Source organism: Balaenoptera acutorostrata, chromosome 10 (genome assembly GCF_949987535.1).
Source record: "Balaenoptera acutorostrata chromosome 10, mBalAcu1.1, whole genome shotgun sequence".
Taxonomy (NCBI): Eukaryota; Metazoa; Chordata; class Mammalia; order Artiodactyla; family Balaenopteridae; genus Balaenoptera; species Balaenoptera acutorostrata.
The window spans coordinates 76,840,683-76,854,214 of NC_080073.1; the positions used below are offsets into that span (position 1 = coordinate 76,840,683).

Sequence of the window (13,532 nt, forward strand, 5' to 3'; positions counted from 1 at the left end):
TAAACAGACTAGGATTTCTTGGTCTGGGAGAAGCTAAGGCTAAGAAGGAACACGATTCAGGTTAAATGATTGCAAAGTGTATCAAAGCGACCGGTGCAGATAAGGTCTCCAAATGGCAGACTTCAGAACTACAGGAAGCTTTCTAAAAATGGCCCTTTGCTAGAATAAGAGGTTATGGGCTGGAAACAGAAATACAGAATGAAGGCTCAGTAAAGTAGATGCTTTAACAGTGGTGAACATTTATTGGGTTCTTTCCACGTGCTAAGCTCTTTCCTACATTACCTCATTTAATCTCTAAAACAACTTTAAGAGGGAGCTCTTCTTATTTATTCCCATTATACACATTAAGCACCTTGAAGTTAGATAGGTTATGTAATTTGTCCAACATCACATAGGCCAGACGTTGGGGAGCTGGGATTGTTGAGGTCTCATTCACAGGGTATTCGAGAAGCCCTGGGGTGCTTGGAGACCATTATTATTATTATTTTTTAAAGATTACTGTTCCCTTTTTAAATTCCTTAGACTAGATCTAGTGAGCCCTATATGGCAGTTCTTGTGTTTTATTTTTCTTTAGTAACTCTCTCTCCTTAAGTAGGTCATTATCATAGAATCTTAGGACAGTGAACTTGGAAGAGAGATTGGCTGGCCTGCAGCCTGTCCTCTGAGAAAGAAAAAAAAAAAAAAGAGAGAGAGAGAGAGATCGAGATCTCCTCACTTGTTTAGGGCTAGTGAGAAGTTCTTTTTGCTAATCTTGGATATCTTCAGGAAGGACCTCCACTCAAAGGAAAGCTATCCTTTGATAGACTGTTCTAGTATATATTCCAGCAGTCAGGAAATTTATGTCAAAGCTAAAATGTCACCAGTAACAAGTTCTTTTGTAGCCTAAGGGGAAGTTAGAGAAGGACTAATTACTACTTCATTATAAAATTCTATTATTCACTCCAGCCACCCTGGGAGGCTCATGCAATGGTTATTTATTGAGCACCTAATATGTGCCAGGCATTATACTGAATTGTGCTGAGTCTGATCTTGGAAATCTTCAAGACTTAACACTAGACAACCCAACCACCCTGGATAGTTTAGAGTCAGATTTTTAATTTTTTTGAATAATGCTAATTAGCCACTGGCTGTATGTTAGTTAATCCTTACGACACGCTCTGAGATAGTATCCCATTTTACAGATGAGGAAATTAAAGCTCAGCAACATTAAGAAACACCCCATGAAACACAGTAGGGCCTTGGCCACGTGATATGAGCTCCTAGAGAGAAGAATAATCATTTTCATATAGTACTTTACAAAATTCTTTTACTTGTATTATTTCACCTAATTCTGTAAACAAAAATGATAGTAGTTATAATTATACTCGCTTTACCGATAGCAATAATCATATCTATTTATTATATACTTAGTATGTGCCAAGAGTGTCAGATAACTTAGAAGTTAGGCCTTAGAAGAACTAGGCCTTAAAGAAGGCCTAGTTCCTGTAATGCTCACAGGAGCCCTAATAAGTGTCATGATTCCCATTTTACAGATGAGCCATTGAGGCCCCCAAAGTTTAAGTGACTTGCTCAGCAAAGTGGGGAGCTGTGATTCAAGCCTAGGCTTGTCTGTCCAGCCAGCACACGTGAGCACTTTGCTATGTTCACTTTACCATGTTATGCTGCTTCATTTTCCAGATGAGGAAACTTGAGGTTCAGAGAGTTAGCTAATACAGCTGAGGTCATCCAGCTCACAGATAGCAGAGCTGGGACTCCAACTCAGATCTTCTCATCAGAAAACCCCTTTCTTTCCCCCTGTACTGGCCTGCCTCTCCGCTTAAGGAGAAATGAAAGGCTGTATCTTACATCCAAACTAAGTTCCCTAATTCCTTCGTGATATGTCTAAATGTCAATGATTTTAGTCATTCTTTAGATTTCTTTGTATTTTTCCCCCACTTGCAGGCAGAGAGCCCAATACTGCTGGTAACATGTTATAGTAGAGGGATGGAGATAGAGGTTAGACTGCTTGCTCAGGGAGTCATCTGGTGACGTTAGATTAGAACTCAAATCCAAATTTGAGTCTCATGTGCCCTGCTCATTTTGCTATGTGGTTCCTGTCCTTTTTGTCTATTGAAAATAGTGCTTGAGAGAAGGCCTTACCTTTGTGAGATTGCTTTCTGGTGCTGTAAGGAATGCATCTTTTTCCATCTGAAGATCATTTACCGTTTATCTGAATAGTGAATTACATTAATGGTTAAAGCAAGGAAGTATAGCTGTATCAGATATATAACAAGGACCACTCACTCAGATTTGAAATGTTGCCAATCTATACACTGTCAGCCTTGAACATTTTAAAGCACAAAAGTTCATTTCTTTAATGATCAAGTATCCTTTAGATTTCTGAAGGAAAATTTTCTGTTAACCATTTACAGTACTATACTTTTATTCAAATTGCAAACTCAGGTAAATATTCCTTAAAATTGAGTTGGATGAAATTTTCCTATACATCTGTTGATACAGTAACATTAGATAAATACCCAGATGTATTTAATTATTTTGACTCAAGAAAAGTATGTCCTATTTAGATAGTCTTTAAATAAAATATTTCTGAATGGAACAAATAAACAAGAAATAGCTGAAACTAAATGGCTTTGTACAGAAAAACTGAGAGGCTTTAAAAGAGGAATCATCTCAGGAAAACCCATGTTTTGTTACACTCACTTTTATTTGTAGCAATAAATGTGAATTGACTTAAATATATTTATAGTTTTTAAAAATTGAGCTTTTCGTTTTCAGAGGCTGATAGGTGACAGAGGAATAATTTAAAATTAGACCTATTCCAAATGTATTTACTCCAGTTCAGATGTGTTTTAACCATGGAACTATCCTCGTGTCACCAAGAGTTCTTCTAAAAGACAAGAATTAATACCTACTGAGTGCTTCCTATGCTAGCCCTCTCCACATAGTTTTCTCATGCAATTCCCACATCCCTGTGATTCATATATTATTACTCCCCCACCCCCTTTTACAGATTAGGAAACTGAGGTTCAGAGTCACTGAGTAATTAACCCAAGATCGCACAGCTCAAAAATAGAAGTCTCAGAACTTGAACCTCATTCTGCACATTCCAAAGTCCATGGCTATTCTAATATACAAAGCTGTCTTGAGAACAACCTGGTATGTTAGAGTGTTTAAAATTTTAAAAATGTGAAGTTAGAAAAAAAAATAAGAGAAATTTGCTTATGATTCTGTTTGTACCTCCAAGAAACTCCGTAGAGATAAATCAAAAGATATTGCTAATTCTCAGCAGTTCACTCTACCCAGTTGGTAGCCCATTATTTTTATCGTTATAGTGACTGTAGGTAACACTAGGCCGCATTCCAAACACGTGACATCTTTTAAACAGATTCCAATAGGACTGAAGACATTTCCCTGTTGTGTTTCGGATCATTTTCTTACTGTCAGAAACTCATGTGCTTAACATTGAAACTGGATGGTGATGAAGCTTTTCAGTTCTTAGTTGGCTTTGAAATTAAGTTTTGTTTTTTTCTTAAAGGTTATTTTCTGGCGTAGCTTTAGCATGAGAATAACATAACTGGCTCCCCTCTTTCCTCTTCTCCTTACATGCTGCCCCTTCTGTGCTCATCTCTACCCCAGCCTCCTAACCCCCAGGCTGGAAAGGGGCCACCCCATTGACCTGCCTGGAAAGAAAGCGAACCATGCTAAAATCATGGAATTATTTGCAAACCGAAAAGCACGGCTGAAAGACAGTGGCTGCATGTGTAGCAGTAAAAGGCACAGTCTGCCTGCTCTTTAAACAAATAAATTGTTCCCAAATTTTCTAACTTTTTAAAAAAGAAATAAGTAATACATATTCATTGGAGTAATATTAAAAAACATACAGGAAATACAGAAAATAAATAAAATGGAATTCAACTTTGTGACGATAACCAAAGCAGATTGTTTTCTTAAATGACAGTTAAGCTTTCCAAATAGAAATATTTACGTGTGAGAGAAACAAATAGTCCTTACACACGATCCATTTTGTTACTTTCGTAGAGACTCGAAGTCTAGGAAGCTCTGTGCCCTAGGGGGCCTGCAAGGGTGGAGTTGTGGGAAATAAACCGTCCTTGTATATTCTGATTTTCCCCTGCTTTCTCCTTTCTGAGTTTGGGGTTGTGTGTTCGATGGCCACAGCGGCTGGTGTGCTAAAGACGTTTCTTCTTTGCCCAGATCCCAGGCAGACGCAGTCTTCCCCACCGTGGTCCTACGACCAGTCCTACCCCTCGTACCTGAGCCAGATGACGCCCCCGTCCATTCACTCCACCACCCCGCTGTCCTCCACCCGGGGCACCGGGCTGCCTGCCATCACCGACGTGCCCAGGCGCATTTCAGGTAAAGACCACACTTGAACTCAAAACCCACTCCGGTGCAGGGGTGGGGTTGGGACTGCGGGATGAGCCCAGCTGTCTCAGCTACACTCACAGTAACTCTCCATCAGAGGCATGTGGACAAGGGTCTGACAGCTGCAAACCAGGTCTTCTGAATTATGGGGCTATTGAGTGCTTGAACTTAAATTGAAGTCAAGAGACGGAAAGTCCACCAGAGATGGCATCCTTGTCTAAGATGACACTCAGTGCCCTCCCAGTTTCAGTCCCACTGAATTGCACGCCCTTTGGTTGGCTCTGTCTCCTAACTGGGGCCTTCTCCTGAGGGTCTTGTACCAGGCCTTCCTCTGCTTGCGTTCCTTTCTGTGCCTAACATCTGCCTGAAAGCCAAATTACAGCCTGAGGGCACAGCCCTCCGTTTCTAGAGGCTCTTAAATCCCAGGAGTCCCAGGTAGCCAGTTCTGAGAGAGGGCGCCTGCAAACTTCAGATCCTTGCCAGACATGTGTCACTCCAAGTGCGGTGGGGCTGTAAGAGTCTTAAAAGGCCACATATGGCCTCTGAGCGGCCAGCTCAAGACCGAGGCAGCCACTCCACGAATCACACAGCTCACTGCTGTTGCTGTCAACGTGGCAGCCCCCGGGGCTCACACATCCCCTCTTCCAAAGGCACCACGAAATTCTGTGACTCATGGTGGCAGCGTATGTGATCAGCATCCTGCTGCCCTTCTCTCTCATGGAGAATTCATCCCAGGGAGCCAGAGAGTATCCACGAAGATGTCAGACTGACAAGTGGAGGAAAGTTAAAGGCTCTTGGCCAACCATATGAGTCCTGTGAATATGAAAAAAAAATCTGTCATCCACCCCTTGCCATCCAGACTGCAGCCCTGGCCCCATCAGTACAGAAGCAGCCCCCTAGAGGCACACACAGTTGGATCCTCTATTTGTCAGGCACTCTTCTCAGCGTTCGGGCTCCAAGCACCTGTTTGACTCCTGGCCAGGTTAATGCCTTTCTTTCTTTCTCTTTGTGTTTCTGTCTCTGTTTTCTCTCCCTCTCTCATTTTCTGCAAAGCTCGAAGCCGGTACTCACTCCGCTGAGTTGCGCCACTGGCAAGCTGACGGGCCGCCAGCAGGCTTGCAGGTTGTGACTAGCTCAGACTCCTTTATTTCTTTCAACTTGGGAGGAGGGAAGGCTTTGTTTCTCAAGCAAATAGCAGGAAAGGGCTCTCTGGTCCTAATGCCTTCACATTTTCTGCCACAGACGGACTCCCATAGGGGTGAGTAGGGAAAGAAGGGGTGGGGGAGGGAAACCTCAAGATTTTTTGGAAAACCACGTGACCACTTTTCATTCTGACCGCTGTTCTTATTGTCATGAATCACATGGTATTTGTTGGGGAAGTGTGCAGAGTATAGAATTTTAGTGATCATTTCCCTTGACCGGAATGACTCCCTCCTACTGGCAAACATCAGTTAACGACACAGGAAAGGATGAGGAAGGCACGGGGGATAACCAGGGCTGACGCGGGATCGGAGGTATAGTGTTGGGTGGTGTTGAGTTAGTTCTGGTCATTTCTTCTGTATTTTAGACTGAGTCCGTTTTGTCTTACATGGGGCCAAGGTGACACTTTGCCGGGACAGATTTGTGCAAACTTGTTTCTGTTTAGGGTCCTCTGGGGCTTCCATCTGCCCAACCCTCTGTGGCTGAAGCAGATTTTGCTGTTTGTCCTCTGGCAGTACCCGGAGGAAAAAAAAAAAAAAAAAACCTCAGGGAGTCATCGCAGCCTTAGAGACACTTATCTCCAGCATTTTCTCGCTGAGGTGTATTCGTATGTGAATTCAATGGGAAAACCATTGAAAATAACACTGAAAATGGCATTTTATCATTTACGTGTGTAATACGGAACAGCCAGATTATTTGGAGGCAATTTACTGATAATTACTTAAAACATTTCCATAAACGAACACAACACAGCTTTTCTCATTTCACAGAGGAGACAGAAACTGGTTAATTATCCAGCCGTATATTGATCTGAGGCCAGTGGTGGGAACGGGCCTCTGCTTTAAACTAGTTTGAGACTGAGTTTAGCCCAGTTGTTTTCCTCCCACCCCAAACATGTCTCTGAGTTGTTCCTGGCAAAGTAACGTGGTGCCAGGGCGGGAGGTTCTGTATAAACATTAAAGCGAAGAGAACAGAAAATCCCTCTTGTCAGCAGTAGGGAATCAGGAAGAAAGAACTAGAAGTGGACTGTAAGGGAACTGGAGGAGCCTTGCTTTCTCTGACCTTGCTCTTGGGTGTGGGGCTGTGTCTGCACCCCAGAGCGCTGCCTGGTGGACTAGGGGACCAAATCATCTGGAGTGAGCCCCGTTTTCAGTTCCCTGGGGACCGGTCCTAGGACACTTGTTGGAGAGGAGCCTATCTCATAAGTTCTCAGGTACCAAGTTGCATACTTTCTTCTTCTTATTCCCCTCAATATCTAAAGGTATCCCTAAGTTCCAGGATGCTATGTCTCTGCAACACGGACAGCTAAAATATTAACCTCTGTCTCCATCTCCAAGCAGTCCTGTGTTCACTTTTTGAGATGCTTTCCAGAACAGTTCCTGTTTTTCTGTGTAGAGAAATCAGTTCTCATCTCGCTATATGAAGGGATACAGAAAACATTCTCCTGTGATCTTGGGTGAGAAAGAATAAAATTCCTCACTTACACAGTGGGGTTGGAGGTTCAGACCCAGGTTTGAATTCTAACTCACACATATATCAGGCAAGTTTCTTACTTCTCAGAAACTTAGTTTTATTATTTGTCAAACAGGGATATAATATTTATCTCTTGGGGTTACTGTGAGGATTAAATGAGATGCTTAGTGTAAAGTGCTTAGGGCAGGCCTGACACACAATATGTGCTAAACAGATTGTAGCTGAGATTATGAAGCTAACATTGTTTTGTAAAAATTGTGTCTGTATATAATTTGCAGGCAAGCCCTGGTTTAAATGAATCAGTAGGTAAAAATCAAAACTTTTAAAGGGATTATTTGCTTTCTAAAATGGATGGCTACAGAGTATATTTAAAACAAAAAAACCCATGAAATATTTAAATATTTAAACAAGTTAATACTCATATGGCATTCATAAAGCACTTAACACAGTGCCTAACACATAGAAGTACTCAATAAATGTTTGTCATTATTATTATTATTCCATAGACTTATAAATTTTTATAGAGCTAAAAGCAGTTGGGAGCCATTCACAAAAACTCAGTAAAGCACTAAGAGAAAATAACTATTCAGTTATAGTGTCAGAAAATAGAAGATGTTAAATTACACTTACATGTAACTAGGCATGCTAAGGTTCTTTTCCAAGGGATCATAGGAATAAAGGGGGCCAGAAAGATCTTTCAGAAAGAAATATTCCTAAAGAAATTCCATTTCATCCTACAAGACCATTGCAAAGAAAGACCATGATTTAATCTGTTTAAAGACCTTCAGAGAATCCAATTTTACTACTTACTTTTTTTGTTATCCTTTCTTCTGCGTAATTTTTCAAGTGTGGCTACAAATGCTCGAACTTAATGAATTATGATAATGACAATGATCTTACACCACAAAGCTCCTGCAGTCTCCCTCAGATTCTTTATGGAAGCAAGGAGTAAATAAAATAAGATGATAAAGATATGTTACTAACATTCCCTACTTTATTGCAAAGAAAGATACAAACCCAGATATCTTGAAGTTCACAGGGGCAGTACAAAGATTCAGAAAATATTTCCTTAACCTTGAGAAGCCTTCCATATTATAACAAGAACAATAGCAGCAGTTATAAGTTATGGCTGAACAGTAAATTATTGTCGTGGAGTTGACTAATAGGGTCTACCTTATTGTATTGAGTTTAGTCCATATCCAGCCGAATTATAAAAATCAAGCAGAAACCAGTCTAGAGATACCTAGTGCAGAAGAAGCCCTGTTAGGGGTTGGTTCCCCTCCCCACCATACTTACTATGGTAAGTATGGCCTTATCACATAATAATCTGGGCACCCCCCAATCCCCAGAGATTTTATACATTATCTCATTTCATCTTATATGATCCTAAAAGAATATTCACCACACGGAGGTAGCCAAAGTTATTTCTCACTGATTCTCTTAAAGAGCAAGGTGTGTGGCAAGACAAGCAAGGAACCTTGACAACAAAGCAAACCATTGCATGGCTTCATCGTAATGTTATCACCCATGGCATTTTTGATGTTCAGAGCACTTGTGAGGCTTAACACAAAGATTATAATTACTTTTCTGGAGCTCATTAAAAAATAGTATGTAGATAAATAATTACTGACTTTCAAAATGTAGTTTATGTAATTATACTCTTAGGAAAAGAAGCACAACTGTTTATTGAGTCTTACTCTTTGACTGGTGGGTCAGAGTATGAGCTATTGTTAGCCTCCTAACGGAGACTATACCTTGGGTTATTCACTGCAAATAACTCCTCCCCGTCCCACCCATCTGAGTGAAGTATCTTAGATTAACCTAAGTCTGTACCACTCTTTGGCATATACAGGCATTTTTCTGCAGTCTTGGTCATTGTGCCCATGGACCTCTCTGATCCTTTCTCGAGGTCTCTTAGAGTGGTAGTATACATGAATTAGAGATGCAAGGTCATACACATTGTCTGCCTCAGGTACCCTGGGAGAGGCCAATACAGGTTGTGTGGATGATTTTTCTCTGCAATTGTAGGATTATTTTACATGAGACAGAGTTAAGAACTGTAATCTTTTTGAAGGTTTTTTTTTCCTGTTTAAGCAAATAGTCTTGAATTCCTTCTTTCAAGATATTTAAATATCGACAAATTCCACTTAATCAACTGTACAGGACTGTTAAAGATGTCTCCATTTTTATGACTCTTAGTCGCTAAACTATAATATTTCCAAAGGTCAGCAGAATAGAGATTAGTCTAATAAACAAAGTTCCTAAAAATTATTTTATTACTACCACAAAATCTAGAAACTGCAGTGGAAAAACTCCATTTGATCACTCCAAGTCTATCGGGAGGATTGTTTCATGTCATTTCAAAGCCGGCGGTGTTTGATGTAGTTCATTTTTTAAATGTCCCTTATAGCCGAGTTTCTGTCAGTTCCCCTGGTTGAGGGTTTGGAACCAGCAGCTTCAGTAATGTGTCAAGTATATGTGGACATTAATTTTAGCAGGGCCACTCAACTCACAGGAGGGAGTGGTGCCTTAAGAGAGGTAAAAAGGAAAACTCCAGCAATTAATACTAATAAACCAGAAAGTTAAAGCAACTATAATAAAACACTAGACCATCTACTTTTTTACTATAGAACCATTCCTTTCTTAAGACCCACCTATTTGGTAGACACACCTCTGCCGTCGCAGCCACGGGCAAGTAATTAAGTTTAATAGGAGCCACTCTTTATTTTGAAGAAGTTCTCTGTTTAAAGCCACAGAGGGGGAAGTTATTAAATTTAATGGACCCTAAACAAAGGCAAGCCCTGTGTTACCAATTGAACATTCAGTATTCTTCCCTATAATATTGACTGTGATTGGTTGGGTTACTTTTGCATTCCGTAAGTTGAAATTCATCTTGCTTTCTTTAGAAATGGGCTATTTTCTGACACGAGCAGAGGATATTTTTATCTTACTGCTGTAGGCCCAGTTTTCCAGGGCATCCCTGGGCCTCAGTTGAGCATAACTTTTGAGTTACTGGTGCTGAGGACGCAAGAAGTGGTTTCCGTTCCTACGAGATCAGTTGGGGATAGTTGGCCCAGCTCACAAAGTTGAGTAAACTTGGTTGTATGACTAGTTACTGCTACTTGTAGCTAGACTGAGCTACCAAAGCACAGAACGAAACCTGTGTACCCGGTTCGACTCTGACTTTATACGTGGTTCTTGTCAGTTGTTTCTGTGACGATTTATTTTTGATACATGTACAACCACCCACATATGGAGAAAAGACTCAGTAATGAAAGCAATCATGCTTATGCAGGGATGGCAAAGACATGGTTACACATTTTATTGAAAGATTTGCTCTAATCCTTTTCTTTTCATAGAAGAAAGCTTGGGAGCTTGAACCTAACTTCACCAGAAGTATTAAAGTTAATTTTTGAATGACACAGTGGCTTTCTGTAGTTCACTGTGATCTAAGAAGAGGGTGGAGACGGTTGAACTAAGGAAACCTGAGTTTTAGTTTCATTGTCACTAAAGACTCTTTGCACTGTTCTCAGATATGTCAGTTAATTTATTGTGCCTCAATGGTCCTGTGTAAGTGAATTACTCACAATTGCCCATCTACGTGTCTCAGAGGTTGTGCAGGGAGTACGATCATGTCTGTCCAGGGATTTGTTGTTCTTGGGACTTTTGGTAAAGAAAGCTTGCCTGACCTGATAAATGCTGGTGGAAGAACTAAGTTATGTCATCAGCTTCAAAAGAGTAGAAACATACTATCATATATATTTGTTTTTAAATTAATGCTCTATTTTTTAGAGCAGTTTTAGATTTACAGGAAAATTGAGCATAAGGTGCAGAGTTCCTATATCTCTCCCCCGCACCATCCCCACTGGCCACTTTTTCTTATTATTAACATCTTGCATTTGTGTGGTACAATTGATGAACCAATATTGATGTATTATTATTAACTACAGTCCATAGTTTACGTTAGGGTTCACTCTCAGTGTTGTGCACTCCTGTGGATTTTGCCAGATGCGTAGTGCCGTGTAGCCACCATTACAGAATCACAGAGAACAGTTTCATTGCCCGAAAAAATCTCCTGTGCTCCACCTACTTCTCCTTCCCCAACTGCCCCCCAACCCCAGGCAACCACTGATCTTTCTCCTGTCTCTATATTTTTGCCTTTTCCAGAATATCATATAATTGGCCTTTTCAGTGTGTAGCCTTTTCAGACTGGATTCTTTCACTTAGCAATGTGCATTTAAGATTCCTCTGTATCTTTTCATGGCTAGATAGCTCATTTCTTTTTACCACTGAATGATATTCCATTGTAAGGATGTTATTAAATTTTAAAAAAACATCCAGACTGTTCTCCCTGCACCTATGAATACTACCACCCCTTTTCCTTTTGTTACTGACTTAGTGATATTTCTTTTTAGAAAGCATTTCATGCATTCCTGCCTGGGGGAACAAGTCCTCTCTCTCAGCAACTGTCCCCAGATGGTCCAGACTATGGTTTTCCTTATCTTTCGCCCATTTTTTTAAAAAATACTTATTCATTTTATTTATTTATTTTTTTTGGCTGCATCGGGTCTTAGTTGCGGCATGTTTCTCAGGCTCTTCGTTGTGGCACGCGGGCTTCTCTCTAGTTGTGGCATGCGTATTTTCTCTCTCTAGTTGTGGCACACGGGCTCCAGGGCGCATGAGCTCTCTAGTTGAGGCACACGGGCTTAGTTGCCCCGTGGCATGTGGGATCTTAGTTCCCCGACCAGGGATCAAACCCACGTGCCCTGCATTGGAAGGTGGATTCTTTACCACTGGACCACCAGGAAAGTCCCTGGCCCATATTTTAATTAAAAATTTTTTCTTTGGTTTTGCCCATAGAAACATTTACCTTTAGGTGGTCGTTCCCATCAATTCAAGTACAGCACAGAACCAAGCTAAAAAATACCAATCCATTTATGTTATGGATTGATAGCTGCCTCCGCAAATACTCAACTCTCCTAGGTAAAGGATGCTCCTTTTCTCCTAAGAATGCCTGGCATTCCTCAAGTATGCTGTGCTGCTTCATACTTCCGGGCCAGCCCACTTCTCTGCATTAGCTGGACAGGGCCCGACTGATCCTACTCAGGCATCCTTTTCCCAACCACCACTTTCCTCCAAGTGAATCACTGTCTCCTCCATTTCTCGTCTCTGTACTTTGGACACACCTCTAATGTGTATGTATTTTCCTTTAGTAATAATTTCATTATATGCCTTTCCCCTTTCGTAGGAGATAGGCTTCTCCAAGGACAGGACTGTGTCTTACATATCCTTGCACAGGATATTGGTGCGTAGTAGGTGCTCAGTGAATGTTTAATGGAAAAACTATTAGAGAAAAAGACAATAGAAGAAAAAAAAAGGAAGATTGGCATGTAGGAAAAAATGGAAGAAGAAAGGGAAAAAGGAGAACGAAGATTTTATTCACCTGGGAAAACAAATAAAGGGCAAAACAAGAGAAACTTTTATGACTGATAAGGACAGGAAATAGCACAGTAAGAGTGTGCATGAGCAGTGTATATTTTTATTTCCAAGTCTCTTTGCAATGTGTTTCACATTTAGAACACATATCAAGACTGCATCTGTTTCCAGTACTTGCTGCTAACAGTTAGTAATCATGCCAAAACATACTTTAGATCCAGCTTGAAACCAAATGATCAAATAGAGTTTTTGATTTCTAATTTAGAGTCTGACATTAATTATAGCCGTCATGTAATAAAGTGTCAAAATCTTTTCTGAGAAAACGATAGAAATTATATTAACTAAGCCATAAAGTGAAGCAAAATTATTCCTCTGAAACAAAGCAAGAGTTCTGGTTTGGACAACTATCATTTCTCACAAAGTCTTCTGAATTTTTCCTGTTTTCACCTATTCTTCCCCCCCTTTTTAAACTCTTGCCGTATGATGGGGTTTTGTGACCCATCACCTCACGGTCCTGGTCAGTGGTCTCTGGGCAAACTACACTTTCTCAGTGGTCCTCTTAATGCCTGGCATCCAGAACCAAACTTCTTTATTCTTGGTCCCTGCTGGTGCCAGCTAAAGTGGTCTTGGTTCTTTGGTGACCACGTTACATTGTTTTCTCATATTTGCTGCTTTCTGTCAGGCTGCGATTCTCCCATTTCTAACTTCTGCAGTTTTTTGTTTTTGTTTTTTAGATCCAAGTATAGAAATTTATAGTTTTTCCTGTTAGGTTTTATCTTATTTAATTCAGATAATAGTTTCTACCTGTCAAGAACTTTGGATTTTTATTAATGTCACCCAATATATTAGTAGTCTCTTGCTTTCCTTTCCTACCTCAGGTGTCTTTCCTCAATTCATTTCAGCCATTTCAAGTCGGCTCAACAAATACTTGGTATGTGACTTAAAATGTGCTTAGGCAGGCAGTGAATAAAAGCAAAATAGAAGACATCATCTCTGGCTTCAGGAAGGTTTCAGTCTCATTCAGAAGACATGATGGGAAT

At 40.5% G+C, this 13,532-nt stretch overlaps 1 protein-coding gene across 7 annotated transcripts in view; it reads left to right on the top strand.

Annotated features, from left to right (window-relative positions):
• RUNX2 (RUNX family transcription factor 2) overlaps positions 1 to 13,532 on the top strand; it is a 314,463-nt gene that overhangs the window by 172,547 nt on the left and 128,384 nt on the right. For all 7 annotated transcript variants that reach the window (XM_057554387.1, XM_057554384.1, XM_057554385.1 and 4 more), the window contains one exon: positions 4,213 to 4,374. In XM_057554387.1, the coding sequence (XP_057410370.1) occupies positions 4,213 to 4,374 (162 nt within the window). The remainder of the gene's footprint in view (positions 1 to 4,212; positions 4,375 to 13,532) is intronic.